The sequence below is a fragment of the Lepisma saccharinum genome, chromosome 1, assembly GCF_977018435.1.
Source record: "Lepisma saccharinum chromosome 1, izLepSacc3.1, whole genome shotgun sequence".
NCBI lineage: Eukaryota > Metazoa > Arthropoda > Insecta > Zygentoma > Lepismatidae > Lepisma > Lepisma saccharinum.
This window is the reverse complement of record NC_139229.1, coordinates 173761905-173786543: the sequence shown is the minus strand read 5'-3', so window position 1 is coordinate 173786543 and position 24639 is coordinate 173761905. Positions and strand designations below refer to the sequence as shown.

The following is a 24639-nucleotide window of genomic DNA, read 5'->3' as shown; positions in this document are numbered from 1 at the left end:
GCTATTTTATTACAGTTAATGACCATTGATTATGTATTTTGTTTGCAAGAAAATTTCTAGCAGAAAATAACCATGAAAGGTAATACTTTTCAAGTATCGGTAAATGTGACTGAGTTAAGTTTTTAAATAACTCGGTTGTTTTAAAAAGCACTTTCCGAACGCTGCATGTAATAATAATTATCTGACTGGGAACTGGTATGTTTGAGACTAAATAACTATACAATTGATGTTTTCTTAGATGGAATAAAACGCACCCTTCATAGTATGCTCCGTAATCCTATAGATTGTAGATCTTTGTGTGGCGTCACCCACAGCTGTGATGCATTCCGTTCAAATTTGGTAGCGACGTCAGAGAAAATTAATAACAGGTGGTCAGCGATGCGGCAGATTGTGAATTAGTACATAATATTGTTTATGATAATAATGCACTGGGAAAGCCACTTTTGTAGGGCTTGTAGCCCCTACCTCCCCCCTTTTTTTAGCGTCGCCGCTGTTCAAGGTTACCATTTCGATGCAGGTAATTTTATATCGGCACTACTGTTCAAATCATCAACCATATAGATAAGTTATCAAAAAATTAAGGTTCGTGATAAGCTCTCTGGAGACGGCAACATAAAAAGGAATTACACCAAGTGTATTTCTTGTTCCAGCTAGGCTCGTCTCTTATAGAGTAAAGAGCGCGGTGAAGTGCCTAAACATCACGTACACAGTTGCGGCGTTGGTTCTGGTGTAAGTTCATTTCGCTCTTGGTGGCGCTTGACTCTTGCGTGATTGAACACGTTCCTTGCTGGAAGAGAGATAATGTCAGTAAATCGTGTTCAAACAACTGGTGAATAGGTGGGGAATTAGAGGACGTAATCTCACACTGAGAATTAATCGAGATAACGAGAAGATAAGTGCCATTTGCTGTCATCTATACGAACAAGACTCAGTCAGCAGCCACGGAGAGTAGAACATAATCGATTGAAAAACATCTAAAGACAAAAGGTAAGTGGTCATTCGTAATTTTTGTTAGTTTCCAGTAACTAATTAATTAGCTTGTAACTGCTGGTGTTAATTGGTGGACTTACAGCTCATTAATTCTGATATCGGCTTTATTTGCAATATGCCTTATCTTACCCTGAATACCTGTGCACACAGATGTGTAATACCAGACCATGATGGGCGTTTTTATACAAGTACCCAAAGATGATTCAAAATTGACGATGATGTACTCGAACCGATAGGAATAACCCGAAACTGCGGATTACTAGATGAGAACTTAATAGAAGAATGTATTCGGACGCCATTATAGGCTCACTCTTATGGGCGTCGCGAAATGGGGCGGGGGTGAACGGTCAGTCGATACTCCTTTTCATGGAAATTGAAGGCGCTCACGGTTGATTGTAGAACAGAAACGCATAGATAATCGATAATAGAAATGAATGATTTAATTAGTGTTCTGGCGAAATAAGAAGAATTAACTCAGAAAAAAAAGTAGAGTGTACAATTCAGCAACGAACTCAAGGTTTGAAGTTTTCATTTTCTACAACTTGATCCAAAGAATAAATAGTAGTGTGAGAGAGTTTTCTAAACTGCAAAAACGAGAACTTTCTATGTGAGGAACAGTGACGGCGCCTGAGGACGCGGAGGGGGTCGGGGTGTGACGTGGGAAAACGCATCCCTGATCCCGGATATGGCATCCCATTATTTTTTTCTGACCCCGTCTCCAATGAGGAGTCTCACAACATAAAGTTCATTCCTCCCATATTTCAATAAAAATCCTGAATCGAAATGGTAAGCTATATGTAAACGTTTTAACGATAGACGAAAGCAACTATGTATTGCAGTATACGAGTAATGCTAAAATCTGAAAATAATATATTGATAAATGCAGTTGTTACAGAAATTCTAGTGTATTGAGTAGAAGATTCTCCCAAATAATATAATGATAGTTATTATTAGTTAATGAAAGGATTGCTGATTATTAATAATAATAATGTTAATGTTGCCACTATTGCCACAAATCTACATCAAATACCCCTCCCTCCGCTTCAAAATTTCTGACAATAGTCATGTTCAGTAGCAGCGATTGAATGCCAAAACTGGGGTGGGGGGGGCAAGGACAGTTTACTTTTTCTTGGTAGACAAGGCTTAGCATTAAGAGACCATAGTGCGGGGGGGGACTGCCTTGTCCACTCCCTTCTAATCGCTGCAACTGGTGATGTTCAATCTTCTCGGTATTTGTGGCTTCAGGGTGGTTGAAGGAATAGGTTTGCCCAGTCCGGTACTGAATGCCCTTTCCGTGCACGTGCGTGCATGAAGTTAATGGATTAAAACGTTTTGACAGTTTCATTACATACACTTGGATTGAGAAGCTCTCGATTTCACCCTTCGCTACCCTATAGCAATTTATTATTAGCATAGGAATTCGATGGACAGACACGAAAGGATGAAAAAACTGTTAGGCATGACATGTCAATTTCCACTGGCACTGGGGTGAGAAAGGAGTTCATTAGGGTTGCATGATGGAATGTGAAACGCATAGTTTACATTCAATCGCATACCTCGTATCTTAGAGCTACGACCATGAACTACTTCTGAAGATTTTGAAGATTAAAATGTTCCCGCCTCTTTCTCATAAAGTCAGCTCCGAGCTATTTTTCTGTCATATGTGATCTGTGTGAAAGGGATTATTGATTTCTCTTTAGGCCATGGGCATCGCGATAGGGAATCGGACGGGTCAGTCGACCCCTCCCCACTGAAAATTTATGTGGAGAAAACAAAGAACACATATCTATCATCATAGTCGATAAAGAAATTTCATTTCATTGAGTATTTCAGCATAACAGCAAGGGGGAAAAGAATTAGCTCGAAAAGTGCAGTGTGGAATGAAGAAACCCTAAAGCCAGTCTCACACGGTGGGTTAAGTAGGTCCCCCACTTCCCTACCCACCTCCGACTCGAAACTACCATAAGCCGGACTCTGAGGTCGAGTGGTTAACACATCGCGCTGCGACGCCAAATGTCCCGGGTTCGAATCCCGCTCGGGCTTGGTTGTTTGTGAATGTGCATTCATCAATTTCATCACTCATCCCCATCTTCGCAAATTAGCCAATCGAAACTACCATAAGATTTTTTACGTCTTCAGTTTGCGAAGGCAGCAAAAGGGGTCTCACACGATCCTTAAAGTCACATCTTTAAAAATGGCGACTGCACAAACACGGTATACCACTTCGCAAGTTTATATGCTAATAACTGTTTTGGAAAATTGTGTTTTCTCATTGGCAGTTGAAAAATGTAGCACATGTAACCCGTGGCAGTGAATGTGAGTGTATAACATGCTATTTCAAGTTGATATACCAATTTACGGACACACTACACTAGCATAAAGTTGCATTACCCGTATATTACGATAGAAGTTGTATATTCTAATGAAACCCTTCTCGTACGGTTTTGAAATATATCCCCCAATACGAACTAGCCAATTAAATTACATAAACTTCACAACATTCGAAGTACGAAAATTGTGGTGTTTACATTAAGTTACCATATTATATTTATATTTCATTGACACTTCCTTTGTCCTAAAATAATTTACTTTGAAGTCCATGAAGAACTCATTACAATTCATAACTTATATATCATTACAACACTAGCAGATTAATTTACTGCGGTGCTACACACAGCACAGTTTATTTGTTACAGCCAACAAACCAGAGAGCTCGCGTAGGTTTTTAAAGTAAAATAACCGTATCACAGTAGGAAATCTAGACATACGAACTATTTATTTAAAGCAATAATAATTTGTACACTCTTCACTCAACCTCAACACTCAACAGCGGTGTAAGGAGCGACCTTCTGCTATGGTGCCCAAAAGTCAACCTCACTTCCACGTAGTACACCCTGGACTGCATTTTGCAGACGAACGAGGCTCTGGCGACTGGCACTATGCCCAGTATAATTTTGTGTGTGTTTTGTCCTGTGTTTTGTCATTGTGTGTGCTGAGTGCCCATTTACAGCCTCAGCTTTTAACCGGTCAGAAAATTTAAGATTTTAGTTACAACACGGCATTACCGTTATGCTATTTTAGTTATGTTAAGGGATTGGACCCCGTGTGTGACTGGTGCAAAATAGCCTTAGTGCTGACGCACCCAAAATTTTAAATTTAAAATAAAAAATTCAACATTCAACAAAAAAAATATTCGCCCCAATCATTTATATAGCTGTATTGGTAAAATATTTTTCTTCTTTAAGCTGCCTTGAATAAACAGTCGAACATCTATTGCCTGTCTTCTACTTCCTACTTCACCTGGCCAATGTGCTTCTCAATTCTGATTGATATTTCTATGGTATTAACGATGGATTTAGAGACGGTTTCTAATTCTGTCGGGAAGTGAATAAGAGAAAGCTATCACACGATCGTTAAGTAATGAATTTAGAAGACGATGGCGAAGTGAGGACGTAACTAACTGCCATGTGGTATTCCACCACCAAAAAATGGGGGGGGGGAGAGAGAGAGAGAGAGAGAAGTAAGAGAGAGGGAGAGAGAGTTCAAATTTCAAATATCTTACGTGAGAGATCCCAAAGCTTTCTGATGCAAAATTTCTCTCTACATTTCAAGATTTTCTTTCGCTGAAATGAGTAAAAGTTGTAACATATTTTGGTAATTACTATGTATTACAGTTTACCAAGTGTTTGAAACGGGAAAAAATATGAAACTTTAAACAAAATATTTGAGTGGCTAATTTGCTGTTACATTTACACCAAGCAATGTCAGATCACTGGAAGTAAATCGATCTTAGAAATTCAATCGATATAAGAATACCTTATTAATAATAATAAATAACCAAACAGCTAAGAGTTATACCAGTCTTCATTAGCAGCACTCCACTACAAAATGGAGAACCACTTTTCCATTTCGAAGTTTACTTGCATTTCTTTTTCCAGTTCTAAAATTACACTTGTGTTATTTATAATAATATCTTTTGGAACTATGTCATTGCATATTAAAGGTGAAATTATTTTGTTGCCAAAACTTGTGGACAAGGCACTGAAATTCCCGCCTTAGCGTCGCCACTGTTCCCTATCAACAGCTCGTACCCTCATATTTTGCGAGCTTCATTCTTGTGTCTTTATGGCAACTTGTACGTTTTCGTTGTTCTTTTACTTTTTTTCTCTAAATATCCATTTGGTTTGCTATGCAAGCACGCATTGTTATACTTAATACAATGAGGTGATAAGGTACGGGACTTTATGGCACGCTGTTGCGAAGATGAACTGCCTACTCGTGTATGAAAAGGCGTCATTCCACACCTGGTTATTCGTTTGCGTTTAAAAACAATCGCTGCGGTTTTCTTGTTCAGCATGAGCGTCACCGCCGTGTGGGTAAGGGTGGGCTCTTGCCAACAGTTACCAAGATAAGTTATCAAAAAAAAAATCAACAACGTCAAATATTATGTCTCTTCTTTCGCTGTGTACGATTTATCTCTTCATCGTGATAAAACACTTGACAGAGAAGAAAAGTTACGACCATGTGCCGAAGAACGCCACACGTTTGGCAATGAAGGGGCATGATTAGGTGGCAAGCAGCTGATCGCATCACAAGTCGCTTGCTTGGGATTCTTGAGTTGAGTTGGTGTTTTAAGTCCACTTTATGCACAGTGAGGCTAATCGGGACGGACCTACAGTTAAAGTGGGATCCGAACCACTATGTGCCTCCACCGGGAATCGAAGCCGGGACCCCTTGATTACAAGGCGACGTCGCTACCACTGCGCCATCGGGAGGCCCTTGCTTGGGATTCATTGATTGACTGAGTTGGTGTTTTAAGTCCACTTTATGCACAGTAAGGCTAATCGGGACTGGACTACAGTTTAAAGTAGGATCCGAACCACTATGTGCCTCCACCTGGTATCGAGAGAGAAAGAGAGGGAGATACCCTTTGATTACAAGGAGACAACGCTACCACTGCGCCATCGGGGAGGCCCCTTCGGGTTGAAAATTCGACAACAGCGACTGAGGGTTTTACACATGAATGGAGATGGAGAGAAACAATGTCGTGCCCAGCGAGTTGGGAGTTGGTGGGGTCATACCACCCACCTTTGGTCCAATATTCGTAAAAAGAAAAAGAAAGAAAGAAAGAAGAACGCCAAAGGCAGGAAAAATGGCAAAATGAGGACTGACTAATAATAATATATATATATATATATATATATATATATATATATATATATATATACAGGGTGATTGGTAATTCGACCTATTCCTGGAAAGGGGTAATACTAGAGCACATTTGCAACAAATTTGACCCTATGCGCCGGGGGTCGGAAATCAATGGGTTTCAGAGTTATTGAAGCTTGTAGATTTTCGTGACATATTCGGACTTGCGACCAAAAAAACTATTAATTGTGAAAAAACTACTGCACCCTGGCACTTAATCGACATGTTGCTAACAGCTGACGACTGAGTGACTACTGGAAAAAAAAATCATGCCCAAAATTCCCATACCCACAGAAAGAAACAGTCATTGGAGCACACGTCATGAAGAAATTTTGAAATTATCGTTTAAATCGAAGAGGATTACTCAAAAAAATGGTAACACACTTAGCGTAAAAATCTCCAAAAAGATACAAATGTTGTAAACTGGCACACGCGTTGGGGGAGAAATCTGAATAAAAAGCGGAGAAAGCGCGTTGTAGACTCCCCATCATCTGACAAGAATTCTGTGGACGGACGAATTCAAATTCGACCGCGATGGTATTACGAATTTTCATAATGCGCATTTTTGGTCCCCTAAAGGTCATAACCCCAGAAAATCTAAAGAAAAGGCTCACCAGAGAAAATTCTCGCTAAATGGGAATCATCCACAATCATGTGATCGGGCCATTCTACCTGCCACAAAACCTAAACGGCATTACCTACGATTGGATTGGATTGATTTAAAATTTCTGGGTGCGTCGGCACTTAAGGCTATTTCGCACCCTTCTATGTATACGGGGAATACATACTGACTGAAAACTTTAAAAAGGGGTGTAAATAACCCCTTGGGGAAAACTAAAAGTGCAAGGTTGTAAAAAGACCTGCACGAGACAAACACAACACATTAAAAAGTCAGAAGAAACAAACCAAAAGCCTCCTTACAGACGGTGGAAGAGTCCAGCTCTTCGCAAAAAACTAAAAACATTTGATAAAATACTGCTGTCATCACCCAAGAGGGATGACAAACAGCCCGAAAAGTTAAAAGTCTGCCGGAGGGCATTACCTACGAAAACTAAGGGAAGAATTGACGACGCTGCTGGAGGATGTGCCACTCGTCACAAAAAGGGGTATGATTTACCAACATGATGGCTGCCCAGCCCACTAATTCCGGGGTGTGCGACAGTGGCTGGACGACAATTATCCCATGCAATGGATTGGTCGAGGCGGCCCGAAACCCTGGCCGGCGAGGAGTCCGGATTTGACGCCATGCGACTTTTGCATTTGGGGTCACATGAAAGAGTTAGTCTACAGTACACCAGTGGATTCCAAAGAAGAGTTGAGAGAGAGAATTGTGACAGCCGCCCAATACATAAGAGACAGAGTGTCAACGCGAGTGACTGTGTCTGAAGTACACCGCAGGCTGAGTGCTTGCATACGTAACCGGGGAGGCAATTGGAACAGGATTTGTAGTTTTCGTAACAGTTAATTCTGACAACCTGGAATCATGAGAATGGTAAATAACATTATTATTTCACTCATTTTCGTTCCTTTATTTCTCACAACCGACAACTTCTTTCACTTTACACAGAGGTCTACAACGCGCCTTCTCCGCTTTTTATTCAGATTTTCCCCCAACCCATGTGCCAGTTTACAACATTTGTATCTTTTTGGAGAGCTTATGAAACGAGGAAGTTTTCTCCGTAATTTTTACGCTAAGTGTGTTACCATTTTTTTGAGTAATCCTCTTCGATTTAAACGATAATTTCAAAATTTCTTCATGACGTGTGCTCCAATGACTGTTTCTTTCTGTGGGTATGGGAATTTTGGGCATGAATTTTTTTTTTTCCAGTAGTCACTCATTCGTCAGCTGTTAGCAACATGTCGATTAAGTGCCCAGGGTGTAGTAGTTTTTTCACAATTAGTAGTTCTTTGGTCGCAAGACCGAATATGTCACGAAAATCTACAAACTTCAATAACTCGAAACCCATTGATTTCCGACCCCCGGTGCATAGGGTCAAATTTGTTGCAAATGTGCTCTAGTATTACCCCTTTCCAGGAATAGGTCGAATTACCAATCACCCTGTGTGTGTGTGTGTTTATATATATATATATATATATATATATATATATATATATATATATATACTGTACGTAACCATTTCGAAAATCCCGTGCACGCTACTTGAGAGAAAGAAATAAGAATGAGAAAAATAAGGAGAGATGGAAAGATAAAAAGGAGCAAGAAAGAAAGGGACAGGAAGAAGGATAGAGTGATAAAGGGAGCAAGAGAGAGAGAGGGTGGGGAAAGTAATGGAAAAAGGAAAGTTGGGGAAATAGAGAAACAAATGTAGAAAGAAAGAATTAAAGAGAGAGAGAGAATATTTGAAACGAATTTCTCTGGAGGAGGCGCTACTTTTCTTTATCTACTTTCGTCACTTGTTCATTACACCGTGTATTTCTGACCCATTAATGACATGAGGAGAATAAATTAATGTACTGTATGAGAAGGCATCCCGGAATGGATTCAGGGCACAGAGGAGCGTGGGTCGGGAGCAAAGATAAGCGTATACAAATGCCCATTCTTTCGGCACGTTAGAACTAGTCTATAATATTGTCGTTACGTTACAGAACATTGATCATTAAAATTTATTTGTTTTTTTCTTTGTCCTTTTGTGCCGCTTCTCTGTCTCTCTAAAATAATCGCAACGATGAGAGCGAATACACATTAACGAATTAGATGGATCCACAAACACAATACAACCATTGCCTTCATATTGTTACGCTGACCACTCAGCCCCAGATGAAGGGAGGATGCCTAAAATGCATATCTGTAACTATACTCTTCTTGCCACCCCATGCTAAAAATACTCTTCCGTGTACTTGTCAATCTCTATAAAAATGATACAATTTTGACTTCCTTCGAAAAGAACTGATTGAATTCAAACGATTTTATCCAGGATGATAATAGCTTCTTTTCTTTTAGTTCAAATGCAGTGGCTTAGTTCAAACTGAAGAGATTTTTTCTAATGTTTTAGCGGTTTAAATTTTTTCCTACTTCACTTTCTTACATTACACTTCTTAACTGTTATATACAGTGGGAGAATTTTCGGTTTCTTCTCACAGCTTTTCTATTTTTAAACATTTCGTCATTACTTTGGCCCACATCAAAATAAGTTATTTGTTCGAGACCAGTTGTCCTGTTTTGGTCTGAGGCAAAGATATAATGATAAAGCGAAAATAGCTGTGTTTTGAAGTATTAATTCTTTATCTTTATGTCAACGTAGGATCCGAGCACTTCGAGTTCTGTCGGTCGCGGGCTTCTTGAGTCAGTTGTCAACATGGTGCCAATCAGAGCTCCTTTCTGCAAAGGTCGTTCCTGCCTGTAAGTGTTGCTACCTATGATCGAATCGGAATGCTAAGGAGGATTCTCAAAATCGGTCTTCACAAAATCGAAAAAACTAATGTGCGACTCAAGAAATCGTACAGTTTGTGAAGATAATTACTTTTAACACGTTGCGTGCTTTAGGCTGTCTCAATAGTAGAATAGTTATTTGCTGCGAACAATACTACTTGGCCTGAGATATGATAATTTACATAGACATCCCGCCACCATTCTACTTATTTCAGGGTGTATATTGCGCTCTGATTCGGGACCACGTGTAACTGTTTGCATATATGCGGTTTACCGCCACCCAAGCGGTCATTCTTCAATTTGGTCACAAACTACTCGAGCTGGAAACATTGTTTGGACGCAACGGCGATACACAACCCTGCCTGTTGATGACCTGCGAGGGGTGGAAAGGCCGCTCCCTCAAAATGCCGAGAAACATCGAAATGCTCGGTTCCTACACTGACATCCAGTTTAGTCCGTCCCGTATCGCCCCGCCAGCAAAGTAGAAAAACTTGACACGTAAATGCCTTTTCAGTCTACCTGTGAATTCATGTATGGTATTTTAGAGGGTATAGTAAGTGTGACTGACCCATGGACGTCCGCAGGATTTTTTCCATGGAGGGGCAAGGAAGGTATTTTTTCCAGGGGGTGGCAAATAAGGCACATTTTCCCCAATAATAGTATTGTTCCCTCAAAAAACATTGCTTAAATTTGAATTTATCATATTCATACAATAATTAATAAATATTGTTGTGGCTGAAATGAAATTATATATCTAAAATATATAATTTTTGGTTGACTTTCATTTTCCAGGGGGGCCACGGCCCTCCTTGCCCCCCTCCCTTCCGGACGCCCATGGACTGACCACTTATTTCTTGGTTGTTTCCCGTCCGCGACGACGCCAGAATAGAGATTTCCTCTCGTCTACCCTGGTCTCTTTATCGCTCCTAACAGATCAGAAATATTTTCCAATGACTTTATTTAGAGGCGTATTAACTATCCAAACCCTCCACAAATGGTTCCCACTCTTCCCCCCTTCCAACTCACTTATTTTTGCATTTTTGGACAGAGAGAATAAATATTAGTGGCTACAATGAACCTGTAAAGAGTAGTTGCTTACATACAGGATAATATGCAGTTTTTGGAGTGCTCGCAGCGTGGAAATGAGACCACAATAAGCAAAGCAATTCCAAGAAAAACTATTTACTTTAATGTCTTCTACGAACTGTGAGAGTTTGTCGTCGTTTTATGGCGACACCATGTATGCAGTAATACTAATTGAGTTACTTCGATTAGACTAGGTAATTTCGCGATAAATAGCATACCCACTATTGCTAGATATTGAACTCAATGAAGTAATTATTTAAAGAAGTCTGTAAAAATCTGACACTTATGTAATAAGTTACGAAACAAATTAAGGCGACAGTAATCCTGAGGTGATATGCGAGAAAATAAAATAAAACATAAACTGTGGAATATTTAATCTTATCAGGTGCCAAGCCTTGATGATGTAATTTGAAAGGATAATGATCACTTCAAGATATGTTAGGCCTAAGTAAGAAGGTCTTCGTGTTGTTTTTGGTAATTGACGAACATAGGCTGTTATTGCCATATTTATTACATGAGTAACCATACTCTTCCAACATAAGTTTCTTGTGTTCTTAATATATTGCCGTTCATCAGAGAGAGATAGGCAGATACGACACGCACCACGGACACTTGGTTATCAAGGACTCCCATTGAAGAAGACACAAACGTGGTTTTCTTTCTTTTTTTATCCATGAAAACCTTCTTGATGCCCAATTATATTATATTATGATGTAACTTGATGGGGAAGGGGAGTGAGGGCTGGAGTAGGTAGGTATAAATTAGGGATGGCCATATTCGAATCCTGAATATGGATCCGGGTAGCCGGACCAGAGCAGGGTTGCAGGTTCTCGGATTCAAATCCGGATATTTTCGGAACGGAATAACCCAGACCAGAAAAAATTTGGCCATTCCTAATATGATTTATAGTAGTTTTACAACATGTAATCTCTTATCACTCTTCTCTTCCCTTGACGCCTCTCTTCCTCTTTTCTGCTCTAAATTTTTCTATTTTTCAAACTTTCTTCTCTGCTTCTGTTACTTCTCTCTTTCTCTATCTCTTGCGGGCGCGCATGCTCCCGCTTCAAATATTCCATCATATTTACATAATATATTTCTCTCAGACCTAAGTTTAGCTTTACTCCACTGTCTCCTCCAACCGCTCGATATGTATCACATCGGGGTTTGCAGTCTTTGTGAACTTTGAACGTACTTCTCTTGGACAGAAAATGTAACGATTCTACCAATGCATTCTTTCTTTCGCTGCAGATGTCCCGAAGGAGTAGCAGAAGAAGCAGCCTGCAGCCAGATGATGATCTCTGTGAGTGCTTGGAAAGGCCAAGAAATGGCACTCATCAGGTAAATGTTTCCACAAATCATAGTACAGTGTTCACTGTCATGTTCATTCCTCCATTTTTTTTGTAACCAGGGTGCGAAATCCAAGTGGGTAGGGGGAATTTCCCCCAAGCTATAATCTTGACCTCAAAAATCCCCACCACCAAAAATTTCCAGGTGGGGGAAAGTTTTTGTTAAAACAACAAAAGATAACCAATTATTTTTGATTTCAAGTATACTTTACTAAAGATAATATCGAAAATACACACAAAGTAGGTGTGGTTGTAACTTGTTGAATGCTTTCTCTCCCTCTCAAGAGATCATTAACAGATCTACACCAATAACGATATACGCACAATAAAAGTAAAAACAAGAATGCAAGACAGAAATAACTATGAAATCTAATTCACTTGTATTAATTTAAAGCAAAAACTCAAGAAAATTTGTACATAAGAAAAATCATTTCAACTATTTCGTATTTATTGACGTCTTTAACCAGTTAGTAAAGGAATTAGTTTGATACCTCATAAATATCTGATAAATATAAAAGTAAGGAATTATAATTTCTTTATATGTATTTAATAATAATAATAATAATGTATTTTTAATTGTTTAGTAATTTATTTATTTTACATTTAATAACATTTTAAATATGTATATCATAATAATGTGTGTGTGTGTATGTGGATTACGATCTTCTTCACCCCACCAGTCTTCAATGATTTTGTATCCTGTTTGTAACTCATTATATTTTCCTTTGCGAACTACTCTTTTGGTTCTACACTTGCAGCCTATTCATTATTTCAAAACACTGGACACGGAAGAACGTAACTTTGGTCAGGGGTAAGCTCCTGAAAACTGTTAGATGCATTGATGATGACTCTGGGTTTTCTGCATTGCGAGGGTTCATAGAAACAAACTTTCATTTTTGTCAGTAGAAAATGACAACACATCAGGGGAAGACATGATAAGCTTATGATAATTATGTGGTAGGTTCACATATTCGTATGTTAATAATGAGAATCGCATAAGTATAAGTCGAGTAAACTGTCTTCATTACACCATATCTCATGCTTATCTATGAGCATAAATTTTTATACTCCGGTTAAATCTAAATTTTCGGCATGATACTCTCGCTTTGACGAAATTAAATATTTCCCTCCATATTTAGACCGGAAATGTTTGAATTGTAAAGAGTGCAACACAGATAAATGTTGTTGCTTGAGGTCTTTTCGTTCAGAAATACAGTGCATTTTTTTGTAACTAATTGCTGAGTCACTTCTGGTTTTCTGAAAGTTTCAAAATCTGGGCTGATTTAAATTTTATTTTATTTGAGACTACATAAACCATTTTCGCATTGTTTCAAGAGCTCGATCATGTGTGATTATTTATACCAGTACTTGCGGACATTACAATACCTTTAATTTTTAATAACATACTCAGTTGTTTTGAAACTTGTCATAATGTAAATGTTGTTATATTTTCCCTTCTTTCATTTTTAAGGGATTATAAATCTGATTCTTCCTTAGAAGATTAATCTTTCTTGTATTTTGCAAATGCTTTCGCTAAATTTATCAAGAATCGTGACAAGCCAAATGCACTGAGTATGCAGAAAGAAAAATGTTCACCTATTAATTTTCTGCAAATAATTCTCATTTGCACTGTTGGCTTCTCTTTTTTCAGGATTTCTGTCCGTTATCCTTGCCTACGCCACTGATCTGCTGCTCATGTGGAAGCCAAACTAAAATTACAGAGTCCTGTCCTGTCTGCAACTCTATTTTCTACTGCAGTGACATTTGTGCGCAAATAGATAGGAGAAATCACGACATACGTTGCCAAATGACTACTCGTCGTGTAATGGAACTGGCAAGCAGACTGAGGAACTCGTCTGGTAAATCCAAGCCTCGTCTCCATGCTTTAGATCTTCTGCAACTTCATCGCAATGAATGTCGAGCCAACGGGAATATCCCATCTGTGCTCAAACTGTTAGTCTTTGACGCCGACGTACGGCATTTTCTACGAACTATGGCGTCCCACCCAAAACCAAACCTAGAATTCTACATGGTGCATGACAGGTATTATGAAGCAGCCAGAACGATACTCATACTCACCATTCTTAAGCCCTTGGATGACAAGAACCACGTCCGAGTTCACTGCGATGTCGCAAAAGCAGTTACTCAAATCATGCATTCATCAGTATTAGACGACGACGTTTATCAAATGGTCTGTGACAATTTGGAACGTCTCCTTCAGCCAGAGACGAAGGATTTATTGAGGAAACCATCCACCTGGTTAACAGTGTCCCCTCCTGAAGACATTGAGAAACTTGCTAGTGTTTGGAAAACTTGGTTTCAATTGACACGAGACCCAGACGTCGCTACTAAAATAAATCTGACTAGGAAATCCCGGGTCAGTAGCCTAGCGTATGTGGAAGCTTTCCAGAGTTACATGCAAAAGATACCTATGAAGTACAGAGAATCTGCACAGAGTTGGGTGTTGTATAGTGATCTTCGAAGTGAACAGCAGGAAAAAACTTTTCCCAACGTATGTCTCGCCACCATAAGCTCCAGCGAGTCGTCAGATCGCTCAAACCTTTCATTGGATCCCACATCCACTTACCTGCCATTCCGTAGTTGGGATTTTGCAGAAGTGGCGACATCTGCGGATGAGAATGACGTAAATCTACAATCGATGTACAGTAAGCATTTGATAAAGTCTATCGCAAACGCTAGGGACGCTATGCAAGGAGAAAGCGTCAGAGTAAAAGTAATCACATCCTCAGATCTGGACAATATTTTGCGTCCACTCACTTTTACCCCATTTGACAGGATTATGACGGGTGGGCTTGCCGATCGTTGCGGGACTCCAGAAATCGTTCGCAGACTTGGCCTTCTGCTGAACACCAAAAATCCACACAGCTGCGTTGTCACTCATCACTCTTCTTGGTCAGAGATTGATCAGAACTCTTCCACAGACCTTTGCTCCTTGAGCGAGTCTGATAAACGGTCACGCTTGAGCCACTACATAAGAGCAGAAGTAATGAGAAACCAAAAAGACTCTGAAGTGTCCGCTTTTGTGGATATAGCACCACGTCTGGGCGACTTGCACATGCGAGACTTTTGCCGATTCGAAAACAAAGTTGTTCCGTTTTCGTTTCACATCGTGGGTCGTGAGCCTACTCTTCCTGATCTTCTCTTATCAGTTGAATGGATACGCAAGAAGCGTGTTGATAGCTCTCGTAGGGATTTCCTAACTTATTCCGCCCAACCCCACATTCGTCAGCGTTCAAGGTCATTGGATTCTAAAGACACGCTGCTGGACCTAGAATCACAGAAGCACTATAAATTGGCTTTTCAGAAGAAGAAGGAAAAATTTGACACTCCCAACAACACACCTACAATACCACGTAGGAATTCTCACCGACAAATCCAACGCTCTTTAAAATTTGAGAACACACTATCTAAATGGGTCAGTCGATCAACTTGCACTAGCCCTTCCGGATCTATTTGCAACACTCCAAGTCCAGAAATCCAACTTTCCCCAATGAATGATATACTCAGACTTACAGAAGAAATAAACAAATTTTCATTCGGGGGAAATCCTGACAAAGTGGCCAACACCAATGGCACACCAGAATCTTCTACTTCGAAACACATCTTAGAAGTAACTGGATATCAGAAGAATTCAGATGCTCCTGCGAGAGGAACGAATCCACTAGTTTGGAGCAGCTCCAGTAAGGAACAAGAGTCTTCAAGTAAATTCCAGTTTCTTAACACAGGATTTAAACAAAAGGAAGCTGCACCATATATTACGCCCTTTGGTGTGAAACCACCGAAACGAAGTGACATTCCATTCCAACAAGGATGCAGCAAATATTCTCAAGGTAACAATTCCCATAACCACAATTCTCTTTCCATTCATGAAGAAGTACAAGTGAAAAGGCAAGCACTGATCGACGATTGCAAGCCTTTTAAAACACCATTTTACGTGAAACCTCCAACCGTAGGAATATATGAGAATAGTCAACCTAATAATTCTTCTCCTGCACATGCACATGGCATCAACAACAATCATCCACCTAGCACATCGAATCAAAACTTGCAAACGTCTCCTCCTGTACAAGAACAAGAACAAATTGTTAGAACTAGAACATATGAAACTTCGGAACAAATTCAGAGTCTCAACGAGGAACACACATTACCTAAGAGTCCACCAGCTTGCCTGTCTGTAATTACAAAACCAAACAGAAGTAAGTTTAGTTACCAAGTAGAATTTGCAGCCCAGGACTCAACATCTAATGAAACTCATAACAAAGATGAACAATCACGGTATTCACAGTCAAATTATTTCACTTGTCAACCGAAACAAGAAACTTTTCCTAATAACCATGAACACATTATCAGTCCAAGTTCTTCAACCTTACGTAACAACTTTAAAATAGCAAACAAGGAAGAGGAGCCTGTTGTAATCAAGAGAGAAAGAAGACCTGAGGAAGCGACTCCGTTCATTAATGTTGCTGAGGCTGAAAACCCAGAATACTTAAGCCTTGAACATGAGGTTCTTACGAGGAGAAAAATGTCATCAGACAACGCGAAAATTTTTATTGCTCCTAATTACATCAAGCCTCCTGATGTAAGAGCTGATCAGAGTAGCAACCAAACCAATTCACAGATTACATTGACTAGTGGCAGAAATACAAGTCAGCAATTGCATTCAATGAATCAACATATTAACTTCCCCAGCCTTCAAATGCGTTCTCCAGCTGAAGAACCAATCGTTAGAAAACATCACTTCCCAGATAGAACAAGTGTTCAAAATGATCACACTTTCCAACAAGCATCTTCGATAAAGAAAGATCGATGTGTAGAGAATCAGAGAGAAGATTCGGTGCAGAATTTATCATCGACAGTGTTAGGACAGCAGTCTTTATCATTTACTGAAACTAGTACAATTGCACCCACATTTCCAAAGCAACATAATGTCTCAAAAGTCAAACAATCCAAGAATGTCGAAATACAGTCTGGAACGGACCGAAAGCAAGAACAGACACCAGAGTCCCGAAGGTTCATAACTCATCAAATTGTAAACGTCAAAGGAGAAACTAGAACAAAATGGTCTCATAATTCGCAAGAAATGACGCCTTCACTTACGCGATCAGATATCCGACTTTCACAGAAAAATTATAACCGTTCTCCACAACCATTTAAATCCTTACAGACAGACAACCAATTCGAAGAGAATTTATATTCAGACGCTCATTTAGAAAATTTCCTTTCAAGAGCCAACACTTCCGTCAAAACACAAAACGTCCACAGAAGATCCGTGGAATTGCCCAACAGATTACAGGGAACGAACATGTTGAATGAGTCAGTGATTTCAAAATCACAATCGCAGCTTTCCGGCGCCAAACCATTCATTCCCTCACCAGATGAGATTCATTCGGATCAAGAAGACGGAAAGCCCAGACATCGCAGACAGTATAGTGTCCAGCTTCACCAAACAGAATATCACGGTCATGGATCATCGAGAGAACCTAGTGAAAATAGAAATACACCCACAACAGCTAATTCACTTGCAGGCGAGCAAGGGGGAAGAAATCCTGTTCACAGAACTCAGAGTGACCTGACACAGATACCCCAATGTACAGACACTTCAAGAGTGAAGTTATTAGCTAACAAGTTTTCTGGTAATTAAATGATCCTTCTCAGCGAAAACTTTTATTGCGCAAAAAGTGAATTCACACACACACTTTACGATCTTTTATAATCCAGCAACACGACAGTACAAGTTTGCGCTTTAAGAAAATGTTACATTTGATACACTGGATTAACTTAGTATGAATATCCTATTCTCTTGTAGGTCCTCATGCACTGTGCCTGGGTGATCTTTGCAAATATAATTGTTCAAAAACTTGTGTGTATTATGAAAGTGCTCATGGTTTTCTGTTTGTCCATCTGTAAGAACGCACTGGACCTCCCGATGGCGTATGGTCTCTCCATCGCTTTGTAATCAACGGATCCCAAGTTCGATCCTCGGTGGAGGAAAATTGTCCAGTGATATTCCATTTTACACAGTATGTCCAGTCCCAATTAGCCTATCTGCGCAAAAAAATGGCTTAAAACCAAATATTTTTTTGTTGGTACTTACTCTATTATTTCATCCAGCCCAAAATCCCACCTGGCGGCAATAAGATGAACCTGATACAAAGTGCTGCAGACTAATGTAATGATGAATTACATGGAATGAAATCTGAGATGAATGGTGATTGAGTGAGGGACGGAGCTGTGTCATTTAAATGAGAGATTTAGCTGAAGCTAGCCAAACGAAATATCTTTTGATGAATAACAAGCAATACCACCAGCTGCTTCATGGACCAACCTGTATGTAAAGTGCGTAAAGAATAATGGATGGGACAAGTGTTATCTATTATATACATTTAAGACCGTAAAATGGTAATGCTCCTGGAATTAATTTTATTTTCAAAATGTACTCTGAAGTTGATCCCTTTAGGTAGCAAGAGAACTAAATGAAGGGAGAAAGGAAATACACTGATCTGGAAAACAGAGTTTTAATATTATTCCAATAGCTCAACAGTGGAGATGATATGATTTTTAGCGTGTATAACTTGGGACCGCATTGGTATCACTTGCGCATTTTTTAATTCTTTTTTTAAAGTTACTACATAGCTATATTGAATCAAAGAAAGTTTAGAACAATAGTTCGTTTTTTTCAGTATGTGATTGTGCTAGATGATAAATATATTATCGACAATTTTTCAAACAAGATTTGTAGGTGTCGAAAATTACAATGAATATTACTTTAAAAGTACTCATTAATATTGTTTCAATGCATTGTTACGTGTATTGTGATATTTATAAAAATAACAATATTTTGTAAACCTACATGAACATGAACATGTCCCATGCAAGTTTTGACTTAAAACATTTTACAAGCTATATTTTATTAGCAGAACTTCTAGGGGCGCATGAATATATGGAAAAGTCTCCAAGTTCCAACAATCCTCAATGGCTGTTTTGTGGTATTTCTATCACTGAAATTAATTTTGTGATCAAATGTTAAATATTCGAGTTATTGATGATATAAAAATGATGTATTATGTAATATTTAATAAGTATTTAAGAGTTTAAAATGTGTAATTTGTAGTTATATGTACATTCTGTTCAATCAAAATATTGTGAAGACTGCAAAATAAAGTATTGTCAGACATTTTATTTAATACATTATTTTCTCTATCATGCAATACATTTTTGTCATGTAGCTAGATGGTGAATATTACTAAACGTTTAAGTACTTTCAGTGCTTGAAGATTGTCATTAGGTACAGCTAATTATATAACAAATAAATGCTTTGTCAAATGTTTCACAAATATTTCAAAGTTAGACTTCTTACGAGTTGATCGGGAACCATCTCAACTCAGTTTTTTTTCTTTTTTTAATACAATGCCCTACAGATGTCTGAGTAAATACCAAATGCATGGCTTCTAAAAGACATTGGATGTGGTACACATCTGCCATAAATTGTTTAAAGATATTTTTATGCGTAGCTATGGGAATTTAAAATTAGAATGAACTGAACTGAAGTGGAACTCGATAAGTATGATATATTCAATAATGTGGTTTCTATATTCAGTGGGTGGGAGATGATTATTCCTGGTTGGGGTGGCTCAAGATCCTCCTCACCCCCTTTAATCTCAACCTGCATTAAAATGAAAAGATGTATCTTTGTTCGCAATTTTCACATTTCGAACTCCTGATTTTCCGTTCCGTTAAATTCAAATAAGCCCAGAATGAAGTCCAGAGCTTTATATGTTTCAGAATTGTTATCTGGTTTTAAAATGTTTAAAAAAAACATAAATTCTAAGAAAAACAAAGAAAAAATAGTTATGCAAATTTTGCATTAAATAACAGGACATTCGTGTGTGCTGTTCTAAAATAGAATATTTCCCATGCCTTCACATTATAAGTATCAAGGACGTATTTAGGAGGGCGTCCGGACACTCCCCTGAAAGACTTACCAAGAAGTAAAAGTAAATAATCAAAATATAATTGTTTAGCATTTGTTATATAATCGATTGTTATTTCCGCTGAACTTATTTCTTTATTTCGTCTTCTTTTACATGGCGAAGTTAAGGCTGTGGAACCTTTTCTTCCACTTGACCATGTTTACAAAAAGATTTGAATGTGAAATATTTAAAATATTGAAAAAGAAAGAAAGAAAAAATTTATAAACATTACAGAGAAATAAAAAATACAAAGCTAAAATACATATAAGAATGGTAATCTAACCTATAGATACGGGCACTCACACTCACACATACATTGTTTTGCCCTTACACACGTACAATCAAATACATAACACTACACTTACTTAAGCACACTCCAACATCACACTTACTTAAACACAGTTCAAAACTGTATACTTTGACGATAATTCATCTTAACTATTACGTTAAATCATTTTTGTGCCTTACGTCCTTCTATCATTCTCTGCACCGGCCATATTATTAGGGAAATCAAACATTTTATTTTCATTATATAATATGTGTCTCAGCGGTGGCTCAGTCGGTAACGCGTCTGACTACCATTCGATCCCCGGCCGGTTCAAATCCGGGAACTTTTCTAACGATGGAAGCGGCCCCGGCGCCCACCCAGCGTCGAATGGCATGGGTAGAGTCCAGCGCAGATAATTCTGCCGTGCGATGCGCGAAACAACTAAAGAAGCAGTGTTGCTAATGGAGCAGATAGAAAAATCGCTGCAGTGCGCCGATGCACAGCTGTTACGTATAACAATAAAATTAGAGAATTCAGGTCTATCTAACGTTGAGTTTTAAACGTCATGCATTATACCAGGACTAGGATTAATATGTACTAACAAGTAGCTTTGTATGTAGCTACATACATATGGACTAAAAATTCGCAAAATATGAACTAACACATAAGTAAAATTACCAAAAATGCTGCAAAGAAGACTTCTTCATACGATTCCTTATTTGAGTGATTTCGAACAAAATAAAAAATATATATATTATTTTTCATTGCATTAATGCACTGGTGGCGTTCTAACTTTTCACTCCCAAAACCCGTAAACACTGGTATGGAACTGCAACGGCAGATAATAACATGCCAACGTGTTAAACCGCTACAATTGCACCATAACACTCCTCCTGAAGCAGTATTATTATTTCCTCTCTGAGATCGGCGACAGTCGGTTGCCTTTGTTGTACATTTACAAAGGATGCCGGCTTCCACAACAATAACAAGTACATATACTGCCACTAGACGATAAGCTGCGCGGTTTTTCTTTTGTTATGAACCAGGGCCGGCGCTAGTCATTTTGCCTCCCTGGGAGGTGGCGGCAGATGCCGCTCTATTTCGACCCCCCCCCCCCCCCGGTCATTACGCAGCAACAGAAAATTGAAAATCAATATATTCCTAACTAAAACATCAAAATATAAAATAAATAATGAGACTTCTTATGCTATTTCAATACTATTCAGCGCAAAAGAATATCTCGCTCGATCACAGTTTTCAATAGGCTTATTTTTTTCTTCTCTTCAAATTTTGCCGCTCTGGGCGATGGGACGGTTCGCCCTCCCCTTCCGCCGGCCCTGCTATGAACTTGGTCACCCATCAAAGCATGGCAATTTTAACACAGAAAACAATATGTATCGCATTAAGCAGCAAAAATGACAGCCTCCTCTATGCAATTTCTACAAGAACACGTGCCGGAGCCAGAGTTGAAATGATGTTGGAGCCACATAATTTATTTATTTTGAATAATTCCAAAATTATGAAATATGAACAATTTGTTGCTGCTGTTCGCTGCTCTCTTGCCAAAATGCTTTATTGGGATGCTAACACCATGACTGGCTTCCTCCTTCATGAACTCGTGCACGTTGCTTAGAATTTCCCGAGCTTAGCTATGCAAGGTTTTTGATTTCAACTTCGACAGAACTGGAGGCATTATGGAATTTAACGTTCATTAGCAAACACACACTTTTACATACATACACGCAATACACGCACACAACGTCAAACCGGTCAAATACTTAGTATAAAATAAAAATATGGTGCTTCCAATCCAACAAAACTCACCGCCACTTTACCTGCCTTTTCCGCTTCCGTGACAGAAATAGTGCTTCATTATTACAGTTGGCAACACTAGTTACTAGCTAGCCAATGAACATGCACTGCATAAAAGAAGCAAGCACTACGCCGTGCTATATTGCCACATTAGCGTCCCTAACGAACGGTGGGAACCGCGAGCTGGAGCGCTATTCAATTGTTTTCAATGATGTTTGCGCGAGTGTGTCCAGGAATGGAATGACAATGTGGCAACAATAGCGAAGGTTTTCGAGCAGGGTAGAACACATGATGCTAAGAGAGAGGGAGACGAAACGAAAATTCGTTTCTACGCAACGGCAAATTTACCTGTGTGGCACTCTACCTGGGGGGTAAAGGCGGTCAGGAGCGTGATGCTGATCACATCACCCCACTCACGACCGGATCAAGAAAGTGTGGGTCGTTACCCCCACACCCCCTATACGCCTTCATGGCGTGGTGCTATGCACAGGAGAGCACTTTACCTTTACCTTTCTATATAATATGTGTAACTTTAACAAGTTTTTGAACGTCACAATTGAGGAAGAGACATGGATTTCAGGTGGCAACTTGTTCCAAAGGCCTGCTGCGGTAACAGTAAAAGAATTTGCATAAAAGTTGGATTTGTGGAGTGGAATGGAGAGCAGAGACCTTTCTGGTGTTGCGGAAAGATGTGAAAGTCGGAAAGATGTTGAAATCGGTTATAGAGATATTGCGGGTCTTTTATTTGGAGGATTTTGTACAGTTATATTAACTTATGAAAATTACGTTTATCGCTTAATATAAGCCACTCGACCTTCGCAAAGTACGATGTCAAATGCTCTGAATATTTTAGATCGAAAACGAAACGAATGCAGCCATTTTGAATTCGCTGCAGTCGTTTAGCTTGCTTGTGATTGACATCCAAGAAAGCAATGTCGCAATAGTCAACAATGGGAAATACAAGAGACTGGACCAACGTGCTCTGCCCAGGTGAGATGGTGGTTGAGTATCACACCCAGATTCTTAACAGTAGTGGAGAAGGGCAGATGCGTATCATTTAAATTGAGTCTTGGGAGGCAGATTTATCTATTTAGCTCAAAATTCTAGGGGAACCTACAAGAATACACTGGGTTTTAGTTGGGTTTAGATGTAAGCCATGGTGTGCAGACCAAGTACTTATTTGTTTAAGGTCATTGTTCACAATTTCTATTGCATGCAGTATTTCTTGCGGGGGGAAAGATAAATATAACTGAAAATCGTCGGTATGGATATGGTATTTACAGCAGTTAAGCGCCGTCGGGAGGTCGTTTATATACAGAGCAAATAAGAGGGGGCAGAGTAGAGTGCCACTTAACCGCGGAGTCGGAAAAATTGAATAACGATGATAATTTAGGCAGTAGAATTTCATGATCAATGGTTTGAAAAGCTTTTGTAAAGTCTAGAAGTAGAGTAGTCTCAAGAAAAGCTTGCCACAATCGCCGATGCGCAGAGAACGCAATTTCGCGTGTGTGACCCAATGCTCATCACGGGGCTGCTCTGCTTGATAATACGCTCGTTGCAGGGCACAGTCTTCATCATCGGCTCGAGCGGTATGTATCGTCCCGCGGTGCACGCACAGCAAGAGCGAGTTAGTGTTATTGTGGAATTGTGGTGGCTCGTGGCGTTCTGTGTTCTTCTACCAGAAGAACTTATTGGAAGGCAAGGAATTTGATTCATACGGCTTTGAAGGGTTCCAAAGATTTATGCACACTATTAATGATAATATCCATAAAATATTAATCAGGAACTTTACTTTTCGTTAATTGGATCTAACTCCTTGTTTGTTATTCAATATATATTCAATATTTTTCTATTTGACATTAAAATCCTTGCCAGGGCAGTTGCTTTTATGCAAATCTTGGCGATCTTAACTACACGTAAGCTAGATAATGAATATATGCTGTTATATCTCTATTCTTTTACTATCTTTTACCTATTCATGTAATAACAACAATACAATATTAATTAACTTACATATTTAATTAATATTTTAATATAATTAAAAATAATTATTCTAATTATAATTATTTATTATTATTGTTATTATTATTATTGCAACTTGGTTGGACCCCCCGAAATGTTTTCTAGGTGCAGTAGTATGTGTGTTTATATATATATATATATATATATATATGGGAGGCTGAATTTTGTACCCCCCCCCAAATGAAAAACGTTCCTGTGCCACTGGGTGGACGACGTATTCAGTGGCTGTGAGATTGTTCTTAATTGTTGGCATTTGCATTGCAGCTAAACGTGTACATTATTAGGTTCCATAAATCGTATTGCTATATTTCTGAATAAATCTAACAGATGTGTAAAATGATTTTTTTTAAAGTAGGACAACGTTTAACATCTAAAGAGCCGTCAATGTTCTTTTCTGTTTGTTAGTTCCCCATTCGAGTACCGACAATGGTATGAGTGTTATCGATGTTCTCTCATTCTTTTCATCGTTATAATATCTATCCTTATCGTTGCAAATATTCAAGAGGGAGAAATAGGACGTTAAGA

The 24639-nt window shown here is 38.9% G+C and overlaps 1 protein-coding gene across 1 annotated transcript; it reads left to right on the top strand.

The window, feature by feature from the left end:
* The first annotated feature begins 761 nt into the window (after positions 1-761).
* Positions 762-19209, top strand: LOC146004194 (uncharacterized). The gene is made up of 3 exons (XM_083142865.1): positions 762-987; positions 11924-12013; positions 13673-19209. The coding sequence occupies exons 2-3, from the start codon at positions 11924-11926 to the stop codon at positions 17681-17683; spliced, it is 4101 nt and encodes a 1366-aa protein (XP_082998991.1). The 5' UTR covers positions 762-987; the 3' UTR covers positions 17684-19209.
* The last annotated feature ends 5430 nt before the right edge of the window (positions 19210-24639 follow it).